Source organism: Lissotriton helveticus, chromosome 5_2 (assembly GCF_964261635.1).
Source record: "Lissotriton helveticus chromosome 5_2, aLisHel1.1, whole genome shotgun sequence".
In the NCBI taxonomy this organism is placed as follows: Eukaryota; Metazoa; Chordata; class Amphibia; order Caudata; family Salamandridae; genus Lissotriton; species Lissotriton helveticus.
In genome coordinates this window covers 7303914-7329092 of record NC_136066.1, presented here as the reverse complement: position 1 = coordinate 7329092, position 25179 = coordinate 7303914, and the positions used below count along the sequence as shown (strand labels likewise).

The window sequence follows — 25179 nt, the reverse complement described above, 5'->3', positions numbered from 1 at the left end:
AAGGATGACACACTGGACGCGACAAAGCAAAGGATGACACACTGGATGTGAAAAAGCAAAGGATGACACACTGGATGCGACAAAGCAAAGGATGACACACTGGACGCGACAAAGCAAAGGATTGGACGAGGCAAAGGATGACACACTGGACGAGACGAAGCAAAGGATTACACACTGGACATGACAAAGCAAAGGATGACACACTGGATGCGACAAAGCAAAGGATGACACACTGGACGTGACGAAGCAAAGGGTTACACACTGGACACGACAAAGCAAAGGATTACACACTGGTCGTGACAAAGCAAAGGATTACAAACTGGACGCGACAAAGCAAAGGATTACACACTGGGCGCGACAAAGCAAAGGATTACACACTGGGCGCGACAAAGCAAAGGATTACGCACTGGACGTGACAAAGCAATGATTACACACTGGACAAGATGAAGCCAAGGATTACACACTGGGTGCGACAAAGCAAAGGATGACACACTGGACGCGACAAAGCAAAGGATTGGACGCGAGAAAGCAAAGGATGACACACTGGACGAGACGAAGCAAAGGATTACACACTGGACGAGACGAAGCAAAGGATTACACACTGGACAAGATGAAGCAAAGGATTACACACTGGACATGACGAAGCAAAGGATTACACACTGGACGCAACAAAGCAAAGGATGACACACTGGACATGATAAGGCAAAGGATTACACACTAGACACGACAAAGCAAAGGATTACACACTGGACATGAGGAAGCAAAGGATTACACACTAGACATGGCGAAGCAAAGGATGACACACTGGACGAGACAAAGCAAAGGATGACACACTGGACATGGCGAAGCAAAGGATTACACACTGGACGAGACGAAGCAAAGGATTACACACAGAATGCGACGAAGCAAAGGATTACACACTGGACGTTACAAAGCAAAGGATGACACACTGGACGTGACGAAGCAAAGGATTACATACTGGACATGACGAAGCAAAGGATTACAAGGATGACACACTGGACGCGACAAAGCAAAGGATGACACACTGGATGCGACAAAGCAAAGGATGACACACTGGACGTGACGAAGCAAAGGGTTACACACTGGACGCGACAAAGCAAAGGATTACACACTGGACGCGACAAAGCAAAGGATTACGCACTGGACGTGACAAAGCAATGATTACACACTGGACAAGATGAGGCAAAGGATTACACACTGGATGCGACAAAGCAAAGGATGACACACTGGACGCGACAAAGCAAAGGATTGGACGAGGCAAAGGATGACACACTGGACGAGACGAAGCAAAGGATGACACACTGGACATGACAAAGCAAAGGATGACACACTGGATGCGACAAAGCAAAGGATGACACACTGGACGTGACGAAGCAAAGGATTACGCACTGGACGTGACAAAGCAAAGGATTACGCACTGGACGTGACAAAGCAATGATTACACACTGGACAAGATGAGGCAAAGGATTACACACTGGATGCGACAAAGCAAAGGATGACACACTGGACGCAACAAAGCAAAGGATTGGACGAGGCAAAGGATGACACACTGGACGAGACGAAGCAAAGGATTACACACTGGACATGACAAAGCAAAGGATGACACACTGGATGCGACAAAGCAAAGGATGACACACTGGACGTGACGAAGCAAAGGGTTACACACTGGACACGACAAAGCAAAGGATTACACACTGGTCGTGACAAAGCAATGATTACACACTGGACAAGATGAAGCAAAGGATTACACACTGGGTGCGACAAAGCAAAGGATGACACACTGGACGCGACAAAGCAAAGGATTGGACGCGAGAAAGCAAAGGATGACACACTGGACGAGACGAAGCAAAGGATTACACACTGGATGAGACGAAGCAAAGGATTACACACTGGACAAGATGAAGCAAAGGATTACACACTGGACATGACGAAGCAAAGGATTACACACTGGACGCAACAAAGCAAAGGATGACACACTGGATGCAACAAAGCAAAGGATTGGACACTGGACAAGATGAAGCAAAGGATTACACACTGGACGAGACGAAGCAAAGGATTACACACTGGACATGACGAAGCAAAGGATTACACACTGCGTGATGAAGCAAAGGATTACACACTGTGCGTGACGAAGCAAAGGATTACACACTGGACGTGACAAAGCAAAGGATGTCACACTGGACGCAACAAAGCAAAGGATGACACACTGGATATGACACCCAAACACCACCATCTTGAACCTGGGGATGCTTAAGGAGGCCTTAGACAGGGAGGACCCACCTCGGCCACACACAGCAGTGCCTTGAATTGGGAATACTGAAAAGGCCTTAGACAGGGAATACCTACCTTGTGCCATCCCTGCCCCAAACACCACCACCTTGAACCTGGAGATGCTGAAGGGGCCTGAGACAGAGAGGACCCACATTGTGCCATCTCTGCCCCACACAGCAGTGCCTTCACTTGGGCATACTAAAAAGATCTGAGACAGGAAGTACCCACCTTGCGCCATCTCTGCCCCGAACACCACCGCCTTGGAGTTGGAGATGCTGAAGCAATGCTGCAAGGCCTCCAGCCTCAGGTTGAAGTTGATCAGCGCCGCCTCTACGCCAATCTTGGCCATCCCCAGCCAGAAGCCGACATACTCATTACGATTTTCCATGAAGAGGGACACCACGTCGCCCTCCCGGAAGCCCTGCTCATACAGATAGTTGGCCACCGCGTTGGAGAACTCGTCCAGCTGGCGGAAGGTCCAGATGGTGTCTGTGCCTTGGAAGACCAGAGCTGGCTTGTCCGGGTGCTTCTGCACGCACTGGCTGAAGATCTTCGGGATGGTGTTTCGCTCCCTCACGTGGTGGTTGACGCTCATCTTCACGGTCAGGAGAGTTCTCGCAGCCCTGAGGAGCAAGCATACACCGGGTCAAGCACTTGTGAGCAGAGACAGAGGGCACAGGTACGACCCAAGGCAGGGTCTGCTCCATAGAGTAAAAGCAGTGTTTAGCTCATTACATTGGTTTACTGTAAGGCTCTCCGCATACATGTTAGGGCTCACATCTAACATAAAGCATGAAAACACTGGCTAATCACCTCACACAACCAAACAACAACAAGTTGACATTCACAGCCTGCACTCCTAGATGTCTGTATCACAATAAGTACTCCTTCGATGCATGGGTGATACCCACGTCTTTTCTATAATAGACCCTGGTAGGGTACAGATAGGAAGTCCTAGGATGAAGGGGCCCAGTAAGGAGTGGGGAAGGAAGCAATTCCTTTTGTTTTAATTACCCTAACACACCCTAGTGGGGTCATGCTTCATCATCGGGTCACCCGGACGTCTAAAAGTCAGGGTAGGCTCGACCATTTTTCAGGGCGCTCTTAGTGATAATATGACCGGGGGGAATTAAAGATTAAAAAAACTCTAGGAAATCCCAGTATCCCTTTGATCTTGGATTTGTTAGGGTTAATAAAAGGTGTAAATACAGGTCAGAATAGGAGTGTTAATGGTCCTATGACCCTAATGCCAACATGTTTCAGTCCTGCTAGGGCCATAAAGGTCCCGGACTTTCTTCAGGGCAACAACACAACCTCCCTGGAAAACGCAGAAGGAAAATTCCCTACACTGCCATTTATCTAAGGAAAGATAGCTGCTCCTTAGTTAAATAGAAGATAATTTATCTCCTTGATCCTGTTATCGCACCATCTGTAAAAACAAACAAAGACAACAACGTGTATTACTCATAGAGTACATTAAAATGCTTCCCAATTGTGATGTGCTGGCCAGTACACCTGTGTAGTTAACATGGTGTCAAACACATTATCTCTTATAACCACATTGATATGTGGTTATGACAAACTTTTATTTTTACCACGCTCACATAGGTCCATCACCACCCCTGTTGTAAATAATTTTGTCCACCCTAAGCGTGGAAGGGTATACTCAGATGTGAGTCCCTTGCTCATTGCACCATCAGGATTCAAGCAAGCCGGGCCGAAGACGCCTGAAATGGCAGAAACCGGTCCCCGGAAGCTTGTTTCCTTCCCAGTGTAAGAATTGGCTTTTGTAGTCTGGTCTGCCCTGTTCCCATGATGCACTGGGCCAGGGACAGACTAATTTGCATACAGCCAGGTTCTGAAACTGGGATGGTGCAATGAGCTAAAAAACGGTGTTGGATCTAGCCCTGATCTCTTGACTGGGTGAGAGTACTCTGCTTAATTCAGAGACTCTGTCCATCACCACCCCTTGTTGTAAATAATTTTGTCCACCCTAAGCGTGGAAGGGTATACTCAGATGTGAGTCCCTTGCTCATTGCACCATCAGGATTCAAGCAAGCCGGGCCGAAGACGCCTGAAATGGCAGAAACCGGTCCCCGGAAGCTTGTTTCCTTCCCAGTGTAAGAATTGGCTTTTGTAGTCTGGTCTGCCCTGTTCCCATGATGCACTGGGCCAGGGACAGACTAATTTGCATACAGCCAGGTTCTGAAACTGGGATGGTGCAATGAGCGAAAAAACGGTGTTGGATCTAGCCCTGATCTCTTGACTGGGTGAGAGTACTCTGCTTAATTCAGAGACTCTGTCCATCACCACCCCTTGTTGTAAATAATTTTGTCCACCCTAAGCGTGGAAGGGTATACTCAGATGTGAGTCCCTTGCTCATTGCACCATCAGGATTCAAGCAAGCCGGGCCGAAGACGCCTGAAATGGCAGAAACCGGTCCCCGGAAGCTTGTTTCCTTCCCAGTGTAAGAATTGGCTTTTGTAGTCTGGTCTGCCCTGTTCCCATGATGCACTGGGCCAGGGACAGACTAATTTGCATACAGCCAGGTTCTGAAACTGGGATGGTGCAATGAGCTAAAAAACGGTGTTGGATCTAGCCCTGATCTCTTGACTGGGTGAGAGTACTCTGCTTAATTCAGAGACTCTGTCCATCACCACCCCTTGTTGTAAATAATTTTGTCCACCCTAAGCGTGGAAGGGTATACTCAGATGTGAGTCCCTTGCTCATTGCACCATCAGGATTCAAGCAAGCCGGGCCGAAGACGCCTGAAATGGCAGAAACCGGTCCCCGGAAGCTTGTTTCCTTCCCAGTGTAAGAATTGGCTTTTGTAGTCTGGTCTGCCCTGTTCCCATGATGCACTGGGCCAGGGACAGACTAATTTGCATACAGCCAGGTTCTGAAACTGGGATGGTGCAATGAGCTAAAAAACGGTGTTGGGTCTAGCCCTGATCTCTTGACTGGGTGAGAGTATTCTGCTTAATTCAGAGACTCTGTCCATCACCACCCCTTGTTGTAAATAACGCTCACATAGGTGGCAAAATGTGGTGTAGTGGCGATCCTTGTCGCATTCTACCAGTATCCACGTGCTTGTGCTCTCTAAGTGTATCCACCCGTGTTACTCTCACTGTACGGCGCTAGGCTGCTATCAATCGCCGTGTTTTTAGTCTCTCATACACAACACTCACACTTATACCCTTACCCAGTCATGGGCGAGGGAACTCTTCTCCGGGGACCCTGCCATATAAGGGGTAGCCCTGTAGTCAAACACTGCGTGTTGCAAGCAGTCGAGCACCCAAACAAATGAAAGCAACAGAGCCTGTGAGCAATGGATACGAGTACTGAAAACGCTCGTATGATCATGTGTGCGCGTCATAGGTCAGACGCCGTCGCGCATACCGTGGGAAGGGATGCTGGGAATGGTGTTTTTTTTTTGTTGCCAAATTATCTTTGAGGAACGTAGAGAGTCATATTTTTGGGGGGGTGACCATGTACGCGCATCATAGATCAGACACCGTCATGCAGCTTCATACCTTGAGATGGAATTCTGGAAATTGTATTTTTTGCCCAAAAATATGGTTTAAGAATGCAAAAGCCGTATTGTTAACAAACTGCGTATTATAGTACCCGGCAATTATTGTAGGAATATTAAAAAAACATAGGGAGAGACACCTAAGGAGAATATTAAACCATATATTCTTAGCCAGGGTATTTTTTAGGGGACGAGTCCTGTCCAAGTCAAGTCCGAGACTCTTGTATAACGCACAAATCACCGCTAGGTCTCATGGCGCTTGCAGAGGCTCCGGCAGCCGAGACCAGGTCCTGATTACATAATTATTGGTCAAACAGCCCGGCCTTCAGTTCTTTACGAAAACCCTGGTGGTCCGCCATAGAACGGAGGTGGGATGGTAGCTTGTTCCAAAGGTTGGGAGCAAGGAAGGAAAACGATCGACCTCCACTACGTGACGTACGGGCACGAAAGGGCGGGAGCAAAGATTTTGCACTAGATCTTAGTGTTCTGTTCGGCTGATACTTTTAAAGTTTTGTCACTAGATAGCCGGGACCAGTACCATATATACTTTTATGGGTGAGGCACAAGATTTTAAAATGACCTCTCTTCCTAACTGGAAGCCAGTGAAGAGACCACAGACTTGGAGCAGAGGGAGATCTAGATGGAAGATTTAAAATCAATCTAGCCGCCGTATTTTGCAAAATTTGCAATTTGGAGAAGAGGTCTTCGTCTAGGGAAGCCAATAAGGCATTCCCATAATCCATACGGCTCACAATTAAGCCTTGGATCAGTGGCTTCCTAGCTTCGATAGGTAGTCATTTAAAAATTTTATGCAGCTTCCTCAAAAACCCGTAACAAGTGCCCAGCACAATATTAACATGATTTTTCATCGATAACTTGTTATCAATTATTATTCCTAAATTGCAGACTACTTCATTAAGGAACGGGCAGGGGCCTAAGGCCAGAGGCCAACAGCTGCTAGACCAATACTCCTCGGCCCTGTCAAACAGAATGATCTCAGTTTTACTGCTATTCAGCTGCAGTTTGTTTGAGCCCATCCAGTTATTGATATGAGTCAGGCAGTTTTTAAGCCGGACCATTGTGTCGGCAGGGTCGGGACCAAAAGTGATCAGCAGCTGAGTGTCATCGGCATATGACACGGCCTCAAACCCGTGTGACCGGATTATCCTGGCCAGGGGAGTTATAAAAAGATTAAAAGGCATTGGGCGCAGGATGGAACCCTGAGGAACTCCGATGCTTACTGGTCTGCTACAAGCTACCATGCTATCTATATGTACAGTATTGGATCGGTCTTTTAAATAATTTTTAAACCAGCCTAGAGCTTTCCCTCGGACTCCCATCTCCCAGAGCCGTTGTTATAAAATGTCATGGGAGACGGTGTCGAAAGCAGCGGACAGGTCCAGAAGAACCAGCATAGCCGATTCTCTTTTATCTAGAGCTAACCGGATGTTATCCACTATCTCTACTACTGCCGTTACGGTACGGTGTGCTGCCCGAAATCCTGAGCACCTTCCCAAAATAAGGCAGTAGCGAGATGGGACGGTAATTACCTGGCTCACTAAGATCTAAAGATGGCTTTTTCAAGATAGGCCTAACTTGGGCTGCTTTCCACCTTTTGGGCGCCATCGCTTGATCTAGTGACATGTTAAAGATCTCTGCTAACTTTGTTATCAGCAGAGGTGCAAGTTGCATACAATGTTATACGTTAGCCCAATTTTTAACAACAAAAAATTTATTGAGATAACACTCCTGTTGCTAGTCCCAGTGAGTTACTGCTGTTGAAAGGACAAGTAAGAAACGCCCTATATTCTAAGTGGAAACCATTTTGGTATTGGGAGGATGCTCAATCTACATGACCAAGGATACTCTAGTGTCACCTTCTATGCGTTTGGTTCCACGGAATAGAATCAATAAGGCCAAACAAATGGGCTTTCAAACGATAAACCCATCGTTGTTCACGTTCCAGCCGTCTATTGTTAAGGTTGCCTTCGCCACTTACTTTCTCAATAACTGCCCATTTTATATCCGTGTCACTGTGCTTGAGATAGTGAGCAGTAAGCCTGGTAGCTGTGATTGCCCTCCTAATCGTGCTTCTGTGCTCACCTATTCGCGTTTTTATTTTTCTGCTAGTCATGCCTACATATAGATGTTGTACAAAAAGGGGTGGTGATGGACGGAGCATCTGAACAAATCAAACACTCACACCCAGTCAAAAGATCTGGGTTTAATCCATCACCGTTCTTTAGCCCACTCTGCCACCCCAGTTCAGACATGGCCATATGCAAATCAGTCTGACCCTGTGCCTCATGGGAACAGTCCAGCCCGAACTGCCAAGCCATGCCTTCCCTGGACCGGAAACAAGCTTCCGAGGACCGGTTTCTGGCATTACAGCCGTCTTCAGCCCGGCTTGCTTGAATCCAGTGGCAAAGTGAGCAAGGGACTCACGTCTGAGCATACCCTGCCACACTTATGGCAAGGTATGCTCAGGCTGATGACGGCTGAAATGCCAGAAACCGGTCCTGGGAAGCTTGTTTCCGGTCCAGGAAAGGCATGGCTTGGCAGTTCGGGCTGGACTGTTCCCATGAGGCACAGGGTCAGACTGATTTGCATATAGCCATGTCTGAACTGGGGTGGCAGAGTGGGCTAAAGAACGGTGATGGATTAAACCCAGATCTTTTGACTGGGTGTGAGTGTTTGATTGATTCAGATGCTCCGTCCATCACCACCCCCTTTTGTACCGCTTTTGGCCGCCATAAGTGTGGCAGGGTATGCTCAGACGCGAGTCCCTTGCTCACTTTGCCACTGGATTCAAGCAAGCCGGGCTGAAGACGGCTGTAATGCCAGAAACCGGTCCTCGGAAGCTTGTTTCCGGTCCAGGGAAGACATGGCTTGGCAGTTCGGGCTGGACTGTTCCCATGAGGCACAGGGTCAGACTGATTTGCATATAGCCATGTCTGAACTGGGGTGGCAGAGTGGGCTAAAGAATGGTGATGGATTAAACCCAGATCAGTTGACTGGGGGTGGGAGGGGTGGGAGGGAGTGTTAGATTTGCTCAAACGCTCCGTCCATCATCCCCTTTTGTACCGCTTTACATATAGATGTTGGCATGGGCACCTGATGATATATATAACGGTGTCGCTATTGCAATTAGTATGCGAGCGCTGTTCCCACGGAAACGCCATACCAAGATCGATTTGTTTGGTGTGTTCTATGAGGGGGCACACCACACATGACCCGCAGGGGTAGTGACTTGAAACTTGTGGATTGTTCCAAAGTGTCAGCTGATTCTGCGTCTTGGGTTTGTGTATGTTGGTATGTATCAGTGTGTCTCTTAGACTTTTTTTCCTCTTAAACAAGAACATTGTTTTTTGAAACGTAAGCTTGTTTGATGTTAATACGGCCATTTCTTCTTTATGATTTGTTTAATGTCATTAGACGAGGAGTTATAGGTAGTGACACATATTGACATTTCCTTTACCGGTCTCTTATGGGTTTCCAGTAGGACCCCGCTCAGGGTGTTACAATATCTTTTATTGATTCTTTTAATGATTTTTTGTAGGTAGGCCTTCAGTTGTAATTTAGTGGTAAGGAGGCTGCTTCCTTCTTATAGTCTTGTTAGTTTTTGTAATTTCTTCGGACCCGGAGGAACTGGCCCGCTGGTAAGTTCTACCTCAAGGCACGGAGATAGGCACTATCAAAGTGCAACAGATTATTTCTGTCTGTGGGCTTGGTGTATAATGAACTGATCAGGGCACCACCACTGGCGATCAGATTCACATCTAGGAAGGAGACCATCTCACTGTTGGCGGTCATGGTAAAGTTTAGAGGATTTATCCAAATGAGAAAGTTTTTCAAAGAGGACTTGTCTCCCTTCCAAATGACCAAGATGTTGTCGATGTACCTAAACCACTTACAGATGTTATCAGAGTAAGGGAAAGGGGGCCAGATGTGTTGATCTTCAAAATGGCCTTTACGGCATAGGGAGAGGGCTCTTTCCCTTCATTGCCTAAATTGTGATGGGATATTCAAAATGTGCCATAGAGCCCTAATAATGTTACAAAGCATTACACAAGTGTCAGTCGCATAAGAACTAAACGTCAACAACCACCAAACGTCAGTACGCTCCACACATGTATTCATACACAGTGAAGGTTCGCACATGTAAACAGCACGTCCACACATGCATTCATACACAGTGAAGGTTTGCCCGTGTAAACAGCACGTCCACACATGCATTTATACACACTGAAGGTTTGTCTGTGTAAACAGCACGTCCACACATGCATTCATACACAGTGAAGGTTTGTCCGTGTAAACAGCACGTCCACACATGCATTCATACACAGTGAAGGTTTGACCGTGTAAACAGCACGTCCACACATGCATTCATACACACTGAAGGTTTGTCTGTGTAAACAGCACGTCCACACATGCATTCATACACAGTGAAGGTTTGTCCGTGTAAACAGCAGGTCCACACATGCATTTATACACACTGAAGGTTTGTCCGTGTAAACAGCACGTCCACACATGCATTTATACACACTAAAGGTTTGTCCGTGTAAACAGCACGTCCACACATGCATTCATACACAGTGAAGGTTTGTCCTTGTAAAGGGCATGTCCACACATGCATTCATACACAGTGAAGGTTTGTCCGTGTAAACAGCACGTCCACACATGCATTCATACACACTGAAGGTTTGTGCTTGTAAACAGCACGTCCACACATGCATTCATACACACTGAAGGTTTGTCCGTGTAAACAGCACGTCCACACATGCACTCATACACACTGAAGGTTTGTCCGTGTAAAGAGCACGTCCACACATGCATTCATACACACTGAAGGTTTGTCCGTGTAAACAGCACGTCCACACATGCATTCATACACAATGAAGGTTTGTCCGTGTAAACAGCACGTCCACACATGCATTCATACACAGTGAAGGTTTGTCCTTGTAAAGAGCATGTCCACACATGCATTCATACACAGTGAAGGTTTGTCCGTGTAAACAGCACGTCCACACATGCATTCATACACACTGAAGGTTTGTCCGTGTAAACAGCACGTCCACACATGCATTCATACACAGTGAAGGTTTGTCCGTGTAAACAGCACGTCCACACATGCATTCATACACAGTGAAGGTTTGTCCGTGTAAACAGCACGTCCACACATGCATTTATACACACTGAAGGTTTGTCCGTGTAAACAGCACGTCCACACATGCATTTATACACAGTGAAGGTTTGTCCGTGTAAACAGCACGTCCACACATGCATTTATACACACTGAAGGTTTGTCCATGTAAACAGCACGTCCACACATGCATTTATACACACTGAAGGTTTGTCCGTGTAAACAGCATGTCCACACATGCATTCATACACAGTGAAGGTTTGTCCGTGTAAACAGCACGTCCACACATGCATTCATACACAGTGAAGGTTTGTCCTTGTAAAGAGCACGTCCACACATGCATTTATACACACTAAAGGTTTGTCCGTGTAAACAGCACGTCCACACATGCATTCATACACAGTGAAGGTTTGTCCGTGTAAACAGCACGTCCACACATGCATTTATACACAGTGAAGGTTTGTCCATGTAAACAGCAAGTCCACACATGCATTCATACACAGTGAAGGTTTGACCGTGTAAACAGCACGTCCACACATGCATTCATACACAGTGAAGGTTTGTCCGTGTAAACAGCACGTCCACACATGCATTTATACACAGTGAAGGATTGTCCGTGTACACAGCACGTCCACACATGCATTCATACACACTGAAGGTTTGTCCGTGTAAACAGCACGTCCACACATGCATTCATACACAGTGAAGGTTTGTCCGTTTAAACAGCAGGTCCACACATGCATTTATACACACTGAAGGTTTGTCCGTGTAAACAGCACGTCCACACATGCATTCATACACAGTGAAGGTTTGTCCGTGTAAACAGCACATCCACACATGCATTCATGCACAATGAAGGTTTGTCCATGTAAACAGCACGTCCACACATGCATTCATACACACTGAAGGTTTGTCCGTGTAAACAGCACGTCCACACATGCATTCGTACACACTGAAGGTTTGTCCGTGTAAACAGCACGTCCACACATGCATTCATACACACTGAAGGTTTGTCCGTGTAAACAGCACGTCCACACATGCATTCATACACAGTGAAGGTTTGTCCGTGTAAACAGCACGTCCACACATGCATTCATGCACACTGAAGGTTTGTCCGTGTAAACAGCACGTCCACACATGCATTCATACACAGTGAAGGTTTGTCCGTGTAAACAGCACGTCCACACATGCTACACAGTGAAGGTGGCACAGACCAGGGTCAAATCTCAATTTCACACATGACTGTGTTAACCTGTGTATGTCCAGCAAGCGCCTGCATACCCACACGGGTGAATAGTGCGCTAAACAAAACAACAGAACATGTGTCCTGCAGCAGCTGGGAGCACGAACTTCAAGCCCAACTGAAACCAGAATGTCACTTTTCTGCGTTGCATAGGATTTCCGGAATATGGTTTAATGCCCTTAGATAAGAGGGTGATTAACATACATAAACAAGTGATATTAGTACCAGGTTCATATTTTTTAAAGCGCACTGAGACATAGAACATGAAAAAATACTTATTTTACTATCGTAGGACCTTTCTTATAATCATAGAAAAATAGATGCCTTACAGTTTACTGTGTTAAACAGATGTTATAGTTGCATGTAATAGTTGCTTCAAAGCACTTTCCACGTTCATGTAACTGAACGGAATATTTGAAAATGCCGCTGGCACTTCTGTAGCAATGCTACTTGTTAACACCTTCATTTCTATGCCTGTGAATATTAGTGAAATCATTGGCATCGCTTAACACCGCGCGCCAAATGACCAAATATCTAGGCGTGTCGAGGCGGAATAGTACATTATTTCTGCAGAGTATTTATTCTTTGAGATCAAGCTGAGCCCTAGAGCACATCTCGTCCTTGTTTTATGCATCTGTTCCCTTAATGTACACATAATATTTTTGGGGTGACATGTGTGTGTGTATGTTATGTTATGTTATGTTAAATTAGCTCTTCTATAGCGCACGGCTACTCGGAGGAGTGTCCCGGCGCTTTGGCGAAGAGTGAAACAAGGTTAGGTACAGCATAACAGTGATCCAGAAAAGACACAGATTACAGAGTGAAAAGCCAGGTCTTTAGCTCCTTTCTGAAGGCTAACAGATTGGTCATCAGTCTTAAGAATCGAGGGAGATCGTTCCAGCACCGAGGCGCAAGGTACCGAAAAGAGCGACCTCCGATTCGAGAGCGCCTGATGGAAGGAACCACCGCTTTGGCCTCAAAGGCAGACCTGAGAGCTCTTCTGGGGGCATAGAAGGCTATCCGCTTACGGAGATAGTGAGGACCAATTCCGTGGAGCGCCTTAAAAGCCAGAGTCAAGGTTTTAAACGTGACTCTCTTGGCCATCGGAAGCCAATGGAGTTGCTCCAAAAGCTCCGAGGCCCGCGCCCTCCGGGGAAGTCCAAAGATGGCTCTGGCCGCTGAGTTCTGCACCACCTGCAGACGGGCCATCAAATATTTAGGAAGGCCCAAGTAAAGCGCGTTCACATAGTCGAGGCGTGATCCTATCAAGGCCTGCACCGTTATTCTTTTATGGTGAAAGGACAGCAAAGGGAGAAATTTTCGTAGCATCCTGAGGATGCCGAAACATTTCCCCGTCAGCCCAATGATCTGAGGTCTCAGGGAAAGGTCGACATCGCACAAGAAGCCAAGATTCTTCGCCTTTACTGCAACCGTGGAAGGAGGGGACATATCACACGGCCACCATGACTTCCAAGCCGGGTCGGGGGAGCAGCCAAAGAAGAGCAACTCGGATTTGTCTGAGTTGCACTTCAGACTATGTCCCTGAAACCACTCAAAAACGTCTTCCAGGCATTCCCGAATCCGCCCGCCGTCGAAATCCTCCCCCTTGCCACATGAAAAAAGAAGCTGCGTATCATCCGCGTAGGAGATGATCTGGGCACCAAAAGACTCCGCCACCGCCGCAAGAGGGGCCATATAGATATTAAAAAGGGTGGGGCTCAGGATGGACCCCTGAGGAACCCCCACCTCGAGCGGCGGCATTTCGGCGGAGAACGGCGGTGCCCAGACCACTTGCCGGCGGTTGGTCAGGAACGACTTAAACCAATCCAACACCGTCCCACGAAAGCCTATCTCCCAGAGTCTTAATAGGAGACCGGCGTGGGGCACGGTGTCGAAAGCCGCCGACAAGTCCAGCATGACCAAGATGGCTTTTCCCCCTCCATCCAATATCTCGCGGATAGCATCAGTGATCTCAAGAAGAGCCGTCTCCGTGCTAAAATTAGCACGGAAGCCCGACAGAGTCGTGCAGAATGTTATTACTCTCTAAAAAGGTGGAAATAGAGAGGTGCACGTGCTTCTCGATCACTTTAGCCAGCGAGGGGAGGAGGGAGATTGGTCTATAGTTCGCATGTGCAAGAGGGTCTAAAGATGGTTTCTTCAGCAGCGGGAGGATAAGGGCATGCTTCCAAGAATCAGGTACCTCTCCGGAAGACAGGGAGGCATTGAGCATAGGATTGATCAGAGTGTTGACTGCCGGTGCAATTTTCCCCAAGCACTTAGCAGGGCAGGGGTCAAGCGGCGAGCCCGATTTGAGCCGCGAGAGCAGATTCAGAGAGGAAGCAAGGGAGATAGACGGAAAAATCCAGAGCAGAGGACCCGCCGCCACTGCGGCAGAAAGCCCAGATACTGGGGGGTCAGCCAGGGGAAAAGGTGCCGGAAAAGAGCCCTGAATGAGTTTAATTTTATTGGTAAAAAATTCACCAAGTTGGCTGATCCAGACTGCGCTATGAGCATGAGTAGGTGTGCCGGATACAGGTGACACAAATTCCCGTACAACTTTAAAAATTTCCTTGCTCATGCATTCGGCGGCATCAATTCTACGCTCTAAGTACACCTTTTTTGCCTCAAAGATGTGCTTATGATAGACATAGATAAGCTCCTTATATTTGCTCTTATCTTCGGGATCATATCTTCGTCTCCAAGCCCTTTCTGCCCTCTTACAGTCTTGACGCATTGAGGCCAAGAGTGGAGTAAACCAAGGGGCCGATATCTGTTGACCCGCAGCCTTACTCGGCCTGCCTGGGGCGAACTCCTCCAATCTCAAGGACAGCCATTTCTGAAACAGTTCCAGGTCCTGTTCCAGGAAACCTGTAAGCTGACAGGGATAACGAACAAGAGCGTCGGCTAGCATGTCCGCCGTGACTCGGTGGAAAGGTCGGGACCGTCTTGTTGCGTCAGTCACCCCTCTAAAACCAGATGAGACTGTAGCTAAGATGCAGAATCTGATCAGATAATGGTCGGTCCACAGGACTGGCATAGGAGAAGACGCCTCTATAGTCCTGGTGGAAAAGATCTGATCCAACACATGGCCTTTAACATGCGTAGGACTGACCACATAAGGGGACATCCCAAATGGACACACCATGTCAGAAAGCTTGATGGTATCAGCGTCTAAGGGTTTATCCATGTGTAGATTAAAATCTCCCAGAAGGATACAGTGCTCAGATCTGAGACACGGCACAGAAAGAGCGGCCTGCAGGTCATCGAAGAAGGTGCCCAGCGGACCAGGAGCCCTGTAGATAATGATCCCAGAACAGGTTTGACAAGGGGACAATTTAAGGGTGAAACCAAGGGCCTCGCAGCCAGCAATGGTCTCCACCGCGAAAGTCCGGCAGGGGATGCTGTTATCCACTATAATCGCTACTCCACCACCTCTGCCGTTATCTCTATCTCTCCTAAAGATGGTATAATTTGGAGGTATAGCAGCGGCAACATCGGGGGCGGAGCTATCACTCAGCCATGTCTCGGTGAGAAACAGACACATGATTTTAGAGTCTGTTAGCAAATTCCAGATGTCTGTGGAATGCTTGCTGAGTGATCTGGTGTTGAGCAGATAACAGGGGTACTGGGGTGAGTTACATCCGGCAGCACCATCCTCCTTAGGGAAAAGATTCCAACCACACCCCGAACAGCCCTTCCTCAGCGACCGCCCGCCCGGGAAGACATGATGGCATGCAGGCGCAGAATGCCTTAGTGCAGATAACTCGCTAGCTGAATAACACAACATAACTCACAATATCTAAAAACACCGAACAAGCTAAAAAGCTAAAAAGCCTACCACGCCGCCTCGCCGCCCTCCGAGACGCTGACGAGCGCAGACGGGCAGGACTCTGGCACGACTCAGGCACAGAGAAGGCACGCCCGCTGCGCGTCACCGCTGCGCGCCATCAGGCGAGCTTTAAATAGGCAGCTCCCCCAGTCCACGAGCGTGAGGACGCTCAAAGATGGCGCTCAGAGAAACACACCACTACAAGATGGCGCTCCCCGCCCTCTGCCTCCCCGGAACCGGACCCGCCAAACAGCGGTGGGTATCCAAACGATTAGAGTGCGGGTGAGTGGCCAGAGACCCTGATATTAAAACCAGGGGAATAAAAAAGTAAAATTAAAGAAAATAAAAAACGGGATGTTTAAAATCCAGAGTAGCGCTGATAGAGCGCGCGTGGGCTGCAGCAAAGCGCTGCTGCAATCCTGACCTCAGGTCCAATTCGCCATGTATTATATATATATATATACACACACATACATACACACATATATATATATACACACACATACATATACACACTCCTACCCTCACAAGGCATTGAAGCACTTGAAATATGCTTTTTTAATCAACTTTAGTCATGAGCACAGCGCTAGCTTCAGGGCCACCACACTTTTCTCCCCTTTCTTTTTTGATTTTTCCTTTAATGAGCGCGGCGCCGTCTTCACGGACACCGCGCTCCACAATGCAATAGGTGTTGCTTTTGGTATTGTAAATGACAAAGCCTTTTAATGTTTCTTTTCATTTTTTTAAAGCATTGCCATTTACAACGCCAATAGTTCCAAAACTAGCAGTTGTGAGACCGATTGCATTGTAAATGCTTGTTGATATCACTTCTTAGCCCGCAGTCTGATGGTGTCCTGGCGGAGACCACCAGAGTTGGGGGGCTTGTCTGCAGCATGAACTGTGCTGCTGGTCATGATGGCGGGAAGGCACCGCAGCCAATGGACTTCCATCAGGATAGAGGTGACGTACTGAGGGATGTACGTGCCCTCAAGGGGGGCCGCCATGGAGAAGGGCATTACAACCGTCCAGATGCCGCCACCTGCTATGGTCTCCTCCAATTCTCCCGTAAAATCCTACTCCTACTGCCATTTGGGGCAAAAACATCATGGTACAGGCCCTTGTCTTGTCCAGATTGGACTACGCAAACGCGCTCTATCTGGGTACCCCTACGGCTGCTATCTCGAGGCTCCAGATTGTCCAGAATCGGGCTGCGAGATTACTGCTTGATACACCCAAGACGCAGTCCGCAAGACCAGCGCTGAAATCCCTTCACAGGCTCCCTGTTGAGGAGAGAATTACATTTAAATCACTCTGCATTGCTCATAAAGCATTTTACAACCTTGGACCCCCCCCCCCATCCTCAGAAACGTCACCCAGCACTAGCAGCCCCACCGAGCCCTCCGTTCCAAATCCCTTCATCTGGCGTCCATTCCCAAAGTCAAAAGAAACAGAAGTGGTGCTCGTCAGTTTTCCCTGCTCGCCGCTAAACTCTGGAATACCCTCCCGTCCTACCTTCGCGCCGAACCCAACCATTTTTCCTTTCGTAGATCCCTCAAAGCTCTGCTGTTCCCTTAACGTGTTCTGATCATCTGCCTCGGTTTCTCTCATAAGCGCTGGGAGGCCTCCGGGTAGCCATGCGCTATATAAATACTATTCAATTTCAATTTCAATGCCAGAGTACGAGGGCTTGAACAGCGGTTCTGAAGTTGCTTTCTGGAAGAAACGGTTTGACTTTCTTTAGAAGACAGAGAGAGGTGAACTCAAGGGCGCGGGCATTCAGCGCACCCCCCAAACCTGCCAAGGTGCCGTAGATTGGTGGGAAGGACATGTCGGACCTCTAGAGGCCACGAGGTAAGTGGAGCAAGGTGGAGCACGCCTTCCTGCCACAACCAGCAGCCCCGCAGGTACGGGGGGCCACCCACACTGGTCCTCTAACTAGAACCAGCGCCCCACCCCAAGTGCCACAGAAAACATGGACACCAGTAAAGGGAGAGTTCACCAAGGGGTAGGAGAGGAAACCGTGTATAATCTCAAGCACTGTCAAAGGGCGGGGAAAGCTCCACGCCCTGACGCGACTAAAGGTCATAGTGCCGAGGAGACGTCCCCGCTTATCTCTAGGCAGCTGCCCAAGGCCCAGAGGGATGAACCCACCGGTGCCACCTGAGAGCCAGAGTCCAAGGACAGGTGCGTCACCTGGACCCAAGAGCGCGCTGTACATTAGCGAGGCCTAGAGGGACGGCCCCACCTGAAGAGCCATCGTCCACGGGCAGGTGCGTCACCTGGACCCAAGAGCGCGCTGTACATTATAGAGGCATGACCCCACCTGTGCCACTTGAAGAGCCAGTGTCCACGGACCGGTGCCACCTGAGAGCCAGAGTCCAAGGACAGGTGCGTCACCTGGACCCAAGAGCGCGCTGTACATTATAGAGGGAGGGCCCCACCGGTGCCCCCTGATGAGCCAGCGTCCAAGCACCGGTGCCACCTGGACCCAAGAGCGCGCTGTACATTATAGAGGAGGGTCCCACCGGTGCCACCTGGACGCAAGAGCGCGCTGTACATTATAGAGGAGGGCCCCACCGGTGCCACCTGGACCCAAGAGCGCGCTGTACATTATAGAGGGAGGGCCCCACCGGTGCCACCTGGACCCAAGAGCGCGCTGTACATTATAGAGGGAGGGCCCCACCGGTGCCACCTGAAGCGCCAAAGTCCAAGGACAGGTGCCACCTGGACCCAAGAGCGCGCTGTACATTATAGAGGAGGGTCCCACCGGTGCCACCTGGACGCAAGAGCGCGCTGTACATTATAGAGGGAGGGCCCCACCGGTGCCCCCTGAAGAGCCAGCGTCCAAGCACCGGTGCCACCTGGACCCAAGAGCGCGCTGTACATTATAGAGGGAGGGGCCCCACCGGTGCCACCTGGACCCGAGAGCGCGCTGTACATTATAGAGGGAGGGCCCCACCGGTGCCACCTGGACCCAAGAGCGCGCTGTACATTATAGAGGGAGGGCCCCACCGGTGCCACCTGGACCCAAGAGCGCGCTGTACATTATAGAGGAGGGCCCCACCGGTGCCACCTGGACCCAAGAGCGCGCTGTACATTATAGAGGAGGGCCCCTCCGGTGCCACCTGGACCCAAGAGCGCGCTGTACATTATAGAGGGAGGGCCCCACCGGTGCCCCCTGAAGAGCCAGCGTCCAAGGACCGGTGCCACCTGGACCCAAGAGCGCGCTGTACATGATAGAGGGAGGGCCCCACCGGTGCCACCTGAACCCAAGAGCGCGCTGTACATTATAGAGGGAGGGCCCCACCGGTGCCACCTAAAGAGCCAGCGTCCACGGACCGGTGCCACCTGGACCCAAGAGCGCGCTGTACATTATAGAGGGAGGGCCCCTCCGGTGCCACCTGGACCCAAGACCGCGCTGTACATTATAGAGGAGGGTCCCACCGGTGCCACCTGGACCCAAGAGCGCGCTGTACATTATAGAGGGAGGGCCCCACCGGTGCCACATGAAGCACCAGCGTCCAAGGACAGTTTAAGGCCCAATGGTTTATGGTACGCAAGGTTTAAGGCCCAGTGGTGTTAGACCTGGCACCTTGGCGTGAGTTTCCCTTCCACTTTTTGCTGTTGTGCCTCCAATGTTTTGATGGTGTCTGCTACTCAGGGCACTGCGCCACGGCCAACCCGTGCCGCAGTGCAAGTGCTCCCTACTGTAAAGTGTACATATGATTGATGTCCATGATTGGTTCATTGGATTTACTGTTAGTCCCTAGTAAAGTGCACCAGGAGTGCCAGGGCTTGTGAATGCCAATACTGCTAGTGGGCCTGCAGCGCTGGTTGCGCCACCCACAGAAGCAGCCTTAAAATGTGTCTAGGGTCTGCCATTGCAGAACCTGCGTGCAGTCTGGTACTGTCACCCTGGCTGGGCAAGTGCACACACTTGCCAGCCCCTAAACCTTCCCTTAACCTTCATGTTAGTCACCCCTATGGTAGGCCAGAGGGCAGGGTGCATTGTAAGTGTAAGGTAGAACATGCCCTGATGTGTGTGGCATGTTCTAATAGTGAATTACTGCCAAATTCGTTTTTCACTATTGTAAGGCTACCAGTTCCCTTTAGGCCAGATGGGCTGCTGGAATTATTACACTCTATAATCCCAGCAGGCTCAGGGAACATGGTAGAAATTAATGTTTAGTATGCCTGAACTCAGAATAATAAAATACTTCTTTTAGTAAAGTTTATTTTAATATCCTGTGTTTGCAAATGCTACTTTTAGAAAGTTAGCATTTGCTGGCCTAACCATTTCAGCCCGCCTCTGCTTGGATGTGGATCTGACTGTCTGGTGTGTGTGAGTGACAGGGCTGGGAGTTGACAGGTAGTGATTAGCAGGAGGACCCCTTAATGGGTGGTGGGAGTTTCCCCTGAATGATGCATCAGGCTGTGCCCCTGCCACCACAATGCTGGCTCCGCCCTCCTGGGGAGCGACTGATGACTCAGCCTGCACCTGGCCCAGGAAGGACCGAAGCTTGTAAACAAAGTGCTCAGGCCACTCCTGCCCTCTCAATGCCGGCTCCGCCCCCCTGGGGAGCGGCTGATGTGCCTGCCCTCACACTGAATGCAGAAGTCATAAGTACCCACAACAAGTACTCAGAGACTGGAGCAGTTATGCAGAGGCCCCCCTGGCTTGCTAGAACAAAAGAAACTGGGTATAAAAGTAGGAGCCCTGCTCCTTGTAAATTAGATCCTGTTTGTGCTACAGAAGAAACTCTGCCCGAAGAGAAGGACCTGGAAGGACAAGGAGGAGTGCTGTCTCTGGCCTGTGTCTGGTGCCTTGCTGCCAAAGGAGAGGAAAGAAAAGACTACCAAAGACTTTTGCTTATTTGAACTTTGTGCCAAACTCTGCTGAAAGATCTCCAAGGGCTTGCCTGTGAACTTGCCCCCTGACCAGCGCTCCAGGAACAGTGAGCGCTACCCCCTGACAGAGGAACCACTGCAAGACGCTGATTTCCTTTTGCGAGCCTCTCCAGGAAAAGCAGAGCGCGCTCTGACAATCGCGCTTTCTAGCACCACTCTGGGAGCTGCCCTCGCTCTAAACAAAGTGACTGCCGCCTGCCTGGCCCAGAAGCAACGTGACGACCAGCCCAGCTGATCCTAACACCGTGACTGGCCCCGAGCTGCAGCTCGCATCGTGAAGAGGAGGCCGTGCCCGGTGCCTGCTTGCCCCCCTTCGTGTCTTGTGCCCCTAAACGCGCCGCCGCTGTCTGAGAAACAGCTGCTGCGTGGGGTGCCTGAGCGTCGCCTGGATTGACAGAGGCTTGCGCTGAGGATCACTGCCCTCTGCGTGTGCCCCCCCTTCTGTGAGGAAACCCCGAGGCGTTTTCATCAGCCTGACCCGGCCCGCGCCGCAACGCCAACCCCCGAGCCAGAGCCGAGCCGCCGCTCGCTCTACCGTCGGAAGGAAGACACCGCGACGCGGATCGCCGCGCTGACAGACGCCCAGCTGCTTCAACGAAAAGGTACTGTTTCCTGCCCCGCGGTGCGAGTCCTTGCCATCCTCGCTCGCACCGCCCTCTGCCTCGCCCAGCCCTCGGAGCCGCGTGGAGAGCGCTCCCTGAGCCCCCGCTCTCTCCCCCGCCAGCCGCACACAGCCGTGCAGCTAGCAGAGAGAGGCGGACGCTGACTCCCCGGCCGCCGCTCCCGCCAGAAGCGTGAGAGTGGGCAGACCGGGCCCGCTTTTCCTACGCGGAGGAGCCCAGGGGCGCAGAGAGGCCCACGGACAGAGAAAGTACATTGAAGAGCCTGAACCCCTTTCCTGAATGAGAAAGAACTGTGACATTGATAAAAGAGTAACTGGAACCTGCTTTTAAAAAGTAACCAAGACTGTATTTACAAGCCTGCTTGAGATTTATATAAAGAGATATATTTTCACAAATACAGTTTGGTGTCATTGTGTGGTGGGTTGGTTGTGATGGTGTAATATTGCAAATGTTTAACCCTACATGCCCCAGAGATTAGCCTAAGACTGCTTAAGCCACACTACCTAGAGGGTAAGCAGAGGTTGTCTTGAAGGTAACCCTCAGCCCTGACGAGGAAGAGAGAGGCCCTGCTTGTCGCCAGTGTTGCACTGCGCCAACCAGAGACTCCCCCTTCCTACATTGGTGGCAGCGGTGGGATTCGCGAATTTACATTTGCAGTGTTTTACCTTAGCTACTGACCATTGCATAGTGATTACAGTCCAGTAACTTAGCCACAGACTTTTTGATTTTTTAATTTTGCTAAAGAAGAAGATCCCTAGTGTTGCAAACATGCCTGGCACAAACAGCATTGATGGAGGAGAGTCCATAGCCTCTAGTGCGCAGGGGCTAGAATGGGACGCATCAAAGCTGGATGACTACACAAAGAAGCAGTTGAGTTATTTTTGCAGGAAACTCAAGGTTCCACACGCAGGATGCAGAAACAAACCTGAGTTCTACAAGGCCATGAGAGCCTGGATTGAATCTAGGAAGGCACCTGAGGATCAGAATGCACCTGTGGATCCTGTGGGTCTGGAAAAACCAGACAGCGTTCTTAGCTTTGGCAGAGGCCTGTCGCCAGAGGAGCTGGCAGACAGACAGGCAACCAGGGATCATGAGATCAAGATGGCAGAATTGAATTTGAAGGGCCAAATGGAGCTTGAAAGCAAAAAAATGGCTCTGGAAGAAAGAAAACTCCAGTTTGAGTATGATATGAAAATGAGGGAGATGAGTCTAAAAGAGAAAGCCTTGGATCATCCTCCCTCTGGTGGCAGCACAACGCCGGTGCAGGTAGAGTCAAGAGTGCACATCCCCAAAGATGTAGTTAAAGAGTTCTTTAAGGGGGATGACATAGGACAATGGTTTAGGGCATATGAGGTAGCCATGCTTTCCCACCGGGTCCCTGAGAAGGATTGGGGAGCGGGGTTATGGGGAAGGTTCCTTAGCGAAGGAAGGGACACCCTGCTAGATTTGCCCACTGAAGACCAGAGATCCTATCCCCATATGAAAGAAGCTTTAATGACCAGGTATGGGCTTACCCCTGAAATGTATAGGCAGAAGTTTAGGGGGTGTAATAAGCGGCCTGGGAATACGTATGTGGAGTTTGTGACTTTTTTTTGCAGAGCACTGGATGGTTGGGTGAAGGGTAACAAAGTGAATGATTTTCAAGGTCTCTTTGATTTAATTGCATGGGAGCACTTGTCTGATCAATGTTTTCCTGAGTTACGCCAGCACCTGATTGATAGCAAGTTGTCCAACCCGAGGAAACTTGCTGAGGAGGCGGACCGCTGGCTCAGCACCAGGGTCCACAAGGGTCCAGTGGGAGACTCCGCCAAGGGTGGGCAGGGTCCCCAGCAGAAGAGTGGGGGGGACAAGGGAAAACAGAAAGGGTTCCAAAAAGGCCCCCAAAGTAATCCCCAAGGGGACCAGCAGAAAGGTTCTCAGCCTCCCCCACCCCCTAAGCAGAATGGGGCCCCGACAGGTCGACCTGTTCCAAAGGGGCCCTTCAATTGTTACAAATGTGGTGACCCGGGGCACATAGCCAGTGACCCCAAGTGTCGCCTGTTTGGAAAACCAGCACCCACTGGTGCTCCGCCCCGACAAGTGACCAGTGTTCACTTAGGAGAAGAAGTGATGGTCCCGGGGGGTGGAGATCCTGTTCAGATGACCCTAGTCTCACTAGGAGACAGTGAGATGGTCCCTACAAGCTACCTGCCCTCTAACACTAAAAAATATGGGCAGGTGGTTACCATCAATGGTAAGAAAGCTGAGGCTCTTCGAGACACAGGAGCCAGTGTGACTGCAGTGAGGCATCACCTGGTGTCTCAGGAGCAGGTTGTACCCCATGCCTACTGTAGGGTTGTCAACGCTGACAATTCAGAGAGTCAGTGTCCGATGGCTCAAGTTCCCTTCGAGTGGGGGGGGGTCTCTGGTACTCTACAGGTCTGTGTGAGGAAAGCCATGCCTGTTGACTGTTTGCTAGGGAATGACTTGGAGGACTCCCCTTGGGAAAAGGTGGAGAAAACGACTCACCTGAAGATGGTGGGTCTACCTGACTGGGCGTGCGTGACCACCCGGTCAATGGCAGCCAGTAGGGGTGATCAAGAGGTCCTGGGGCCTGACGGAGAGGCCCAGGAACCGGCCTTAGGGAGAAGGCGCAGGGCGCGCGGGAAACCGGCCCCTGAAGTTCCCACGGTCCAGGAGGAAGCAGACCTTGAGGGGGATGCCCTGGAGCCTACTGGGGAACAGATTGCCGAACTGGGGGACCTGCCTGAGCTGACCCATTGGCAGCAAGAAGGAGGCCCCTCCAGGGAGGAATTCTGCAGGGAGCAGAAAGAATGCCCTTCTCTCGTGGGTATGCGGCAGCAGGCTGCAGACCAGGCCAATGGTGTTCAGGCCAAAACACATTATGTGTACTGGGAGAATGACCTCCTGTACTCAGAGCCTAAGGCTGCTGAACCTGGGTCAGCCCGTGTGCTGGTGGTACCCCAGAAGTTCAGAGCCTTCCTACTGGGACTGGCTCATGATGTGCCTTTAGCAGGACATTTGGGGATGGACAAGACCTATGACAGGCTTGTCACCCACTTCTACTGGCCCCAAATGCACAAGAGCTCAGATGCTCATTGTAGGACCTGTCCAACTTGCCAGGCAAGTGGGAAGAGCGGAGGGAAGAACAAGGCTCCCCTCCAACCCTTCCCTGTGGTCAGTACGCCATTCCAACGAGTGGGTATTGATATTGTTGGGCCTCTGGACCCCAAGACAGCCATGGGCAACAGGTTCATCCTGGTCTTGGTGGATCATGCCACCCGGTACCCTGAAGCCATCCCTCTGAGGACAGTGACGGCCCCCGTGGTGGGGCGTGCACTAATGGGAATTTTCTCCAGAGTGGGGTTCCCTCTAGAGGTGGTGAGCGACAGGGGGACCAACTTTATATCCAAGTATATGAAGTCCCTTTGGCAAGAGTGTGGTGTAACCTACAAGTTCACCACACCTTACCATCCCCAAGGAAATGGGTTGGTTGAAAGATTCAACCGAACCCTGAAGGGCATGATCATGGGCCTGGAAGGTCCAATGAGGCGTAAGTGGGACGTCCTCTTACCATGCCTGCTCTTTGCATACCGCGAGGTGCCACAG

General features: G+C 50.1%; 1 protein-coding gene across 1 annotated transcript in view; it reads right to left on the bottom strand.

Annotated features, from left to right (window-relative positions):
* Positions 1–25179, bottom strand: part of SLC27A4 (solute carrier family 27 member 4) — a 153785-nt gene that overhangs the window by 111089 nt on the left and 17517 nt on the right. The window contains exon 3 of the mRNA XM_078646644.1: positions 2521–2915. Coding sequence (XP_078502770.1) covers positions 2521–2915 — 395 coding nt within the window. The remainder of the gene's footprint in view (positions 1–2520; positions 2916–25179) is intronic.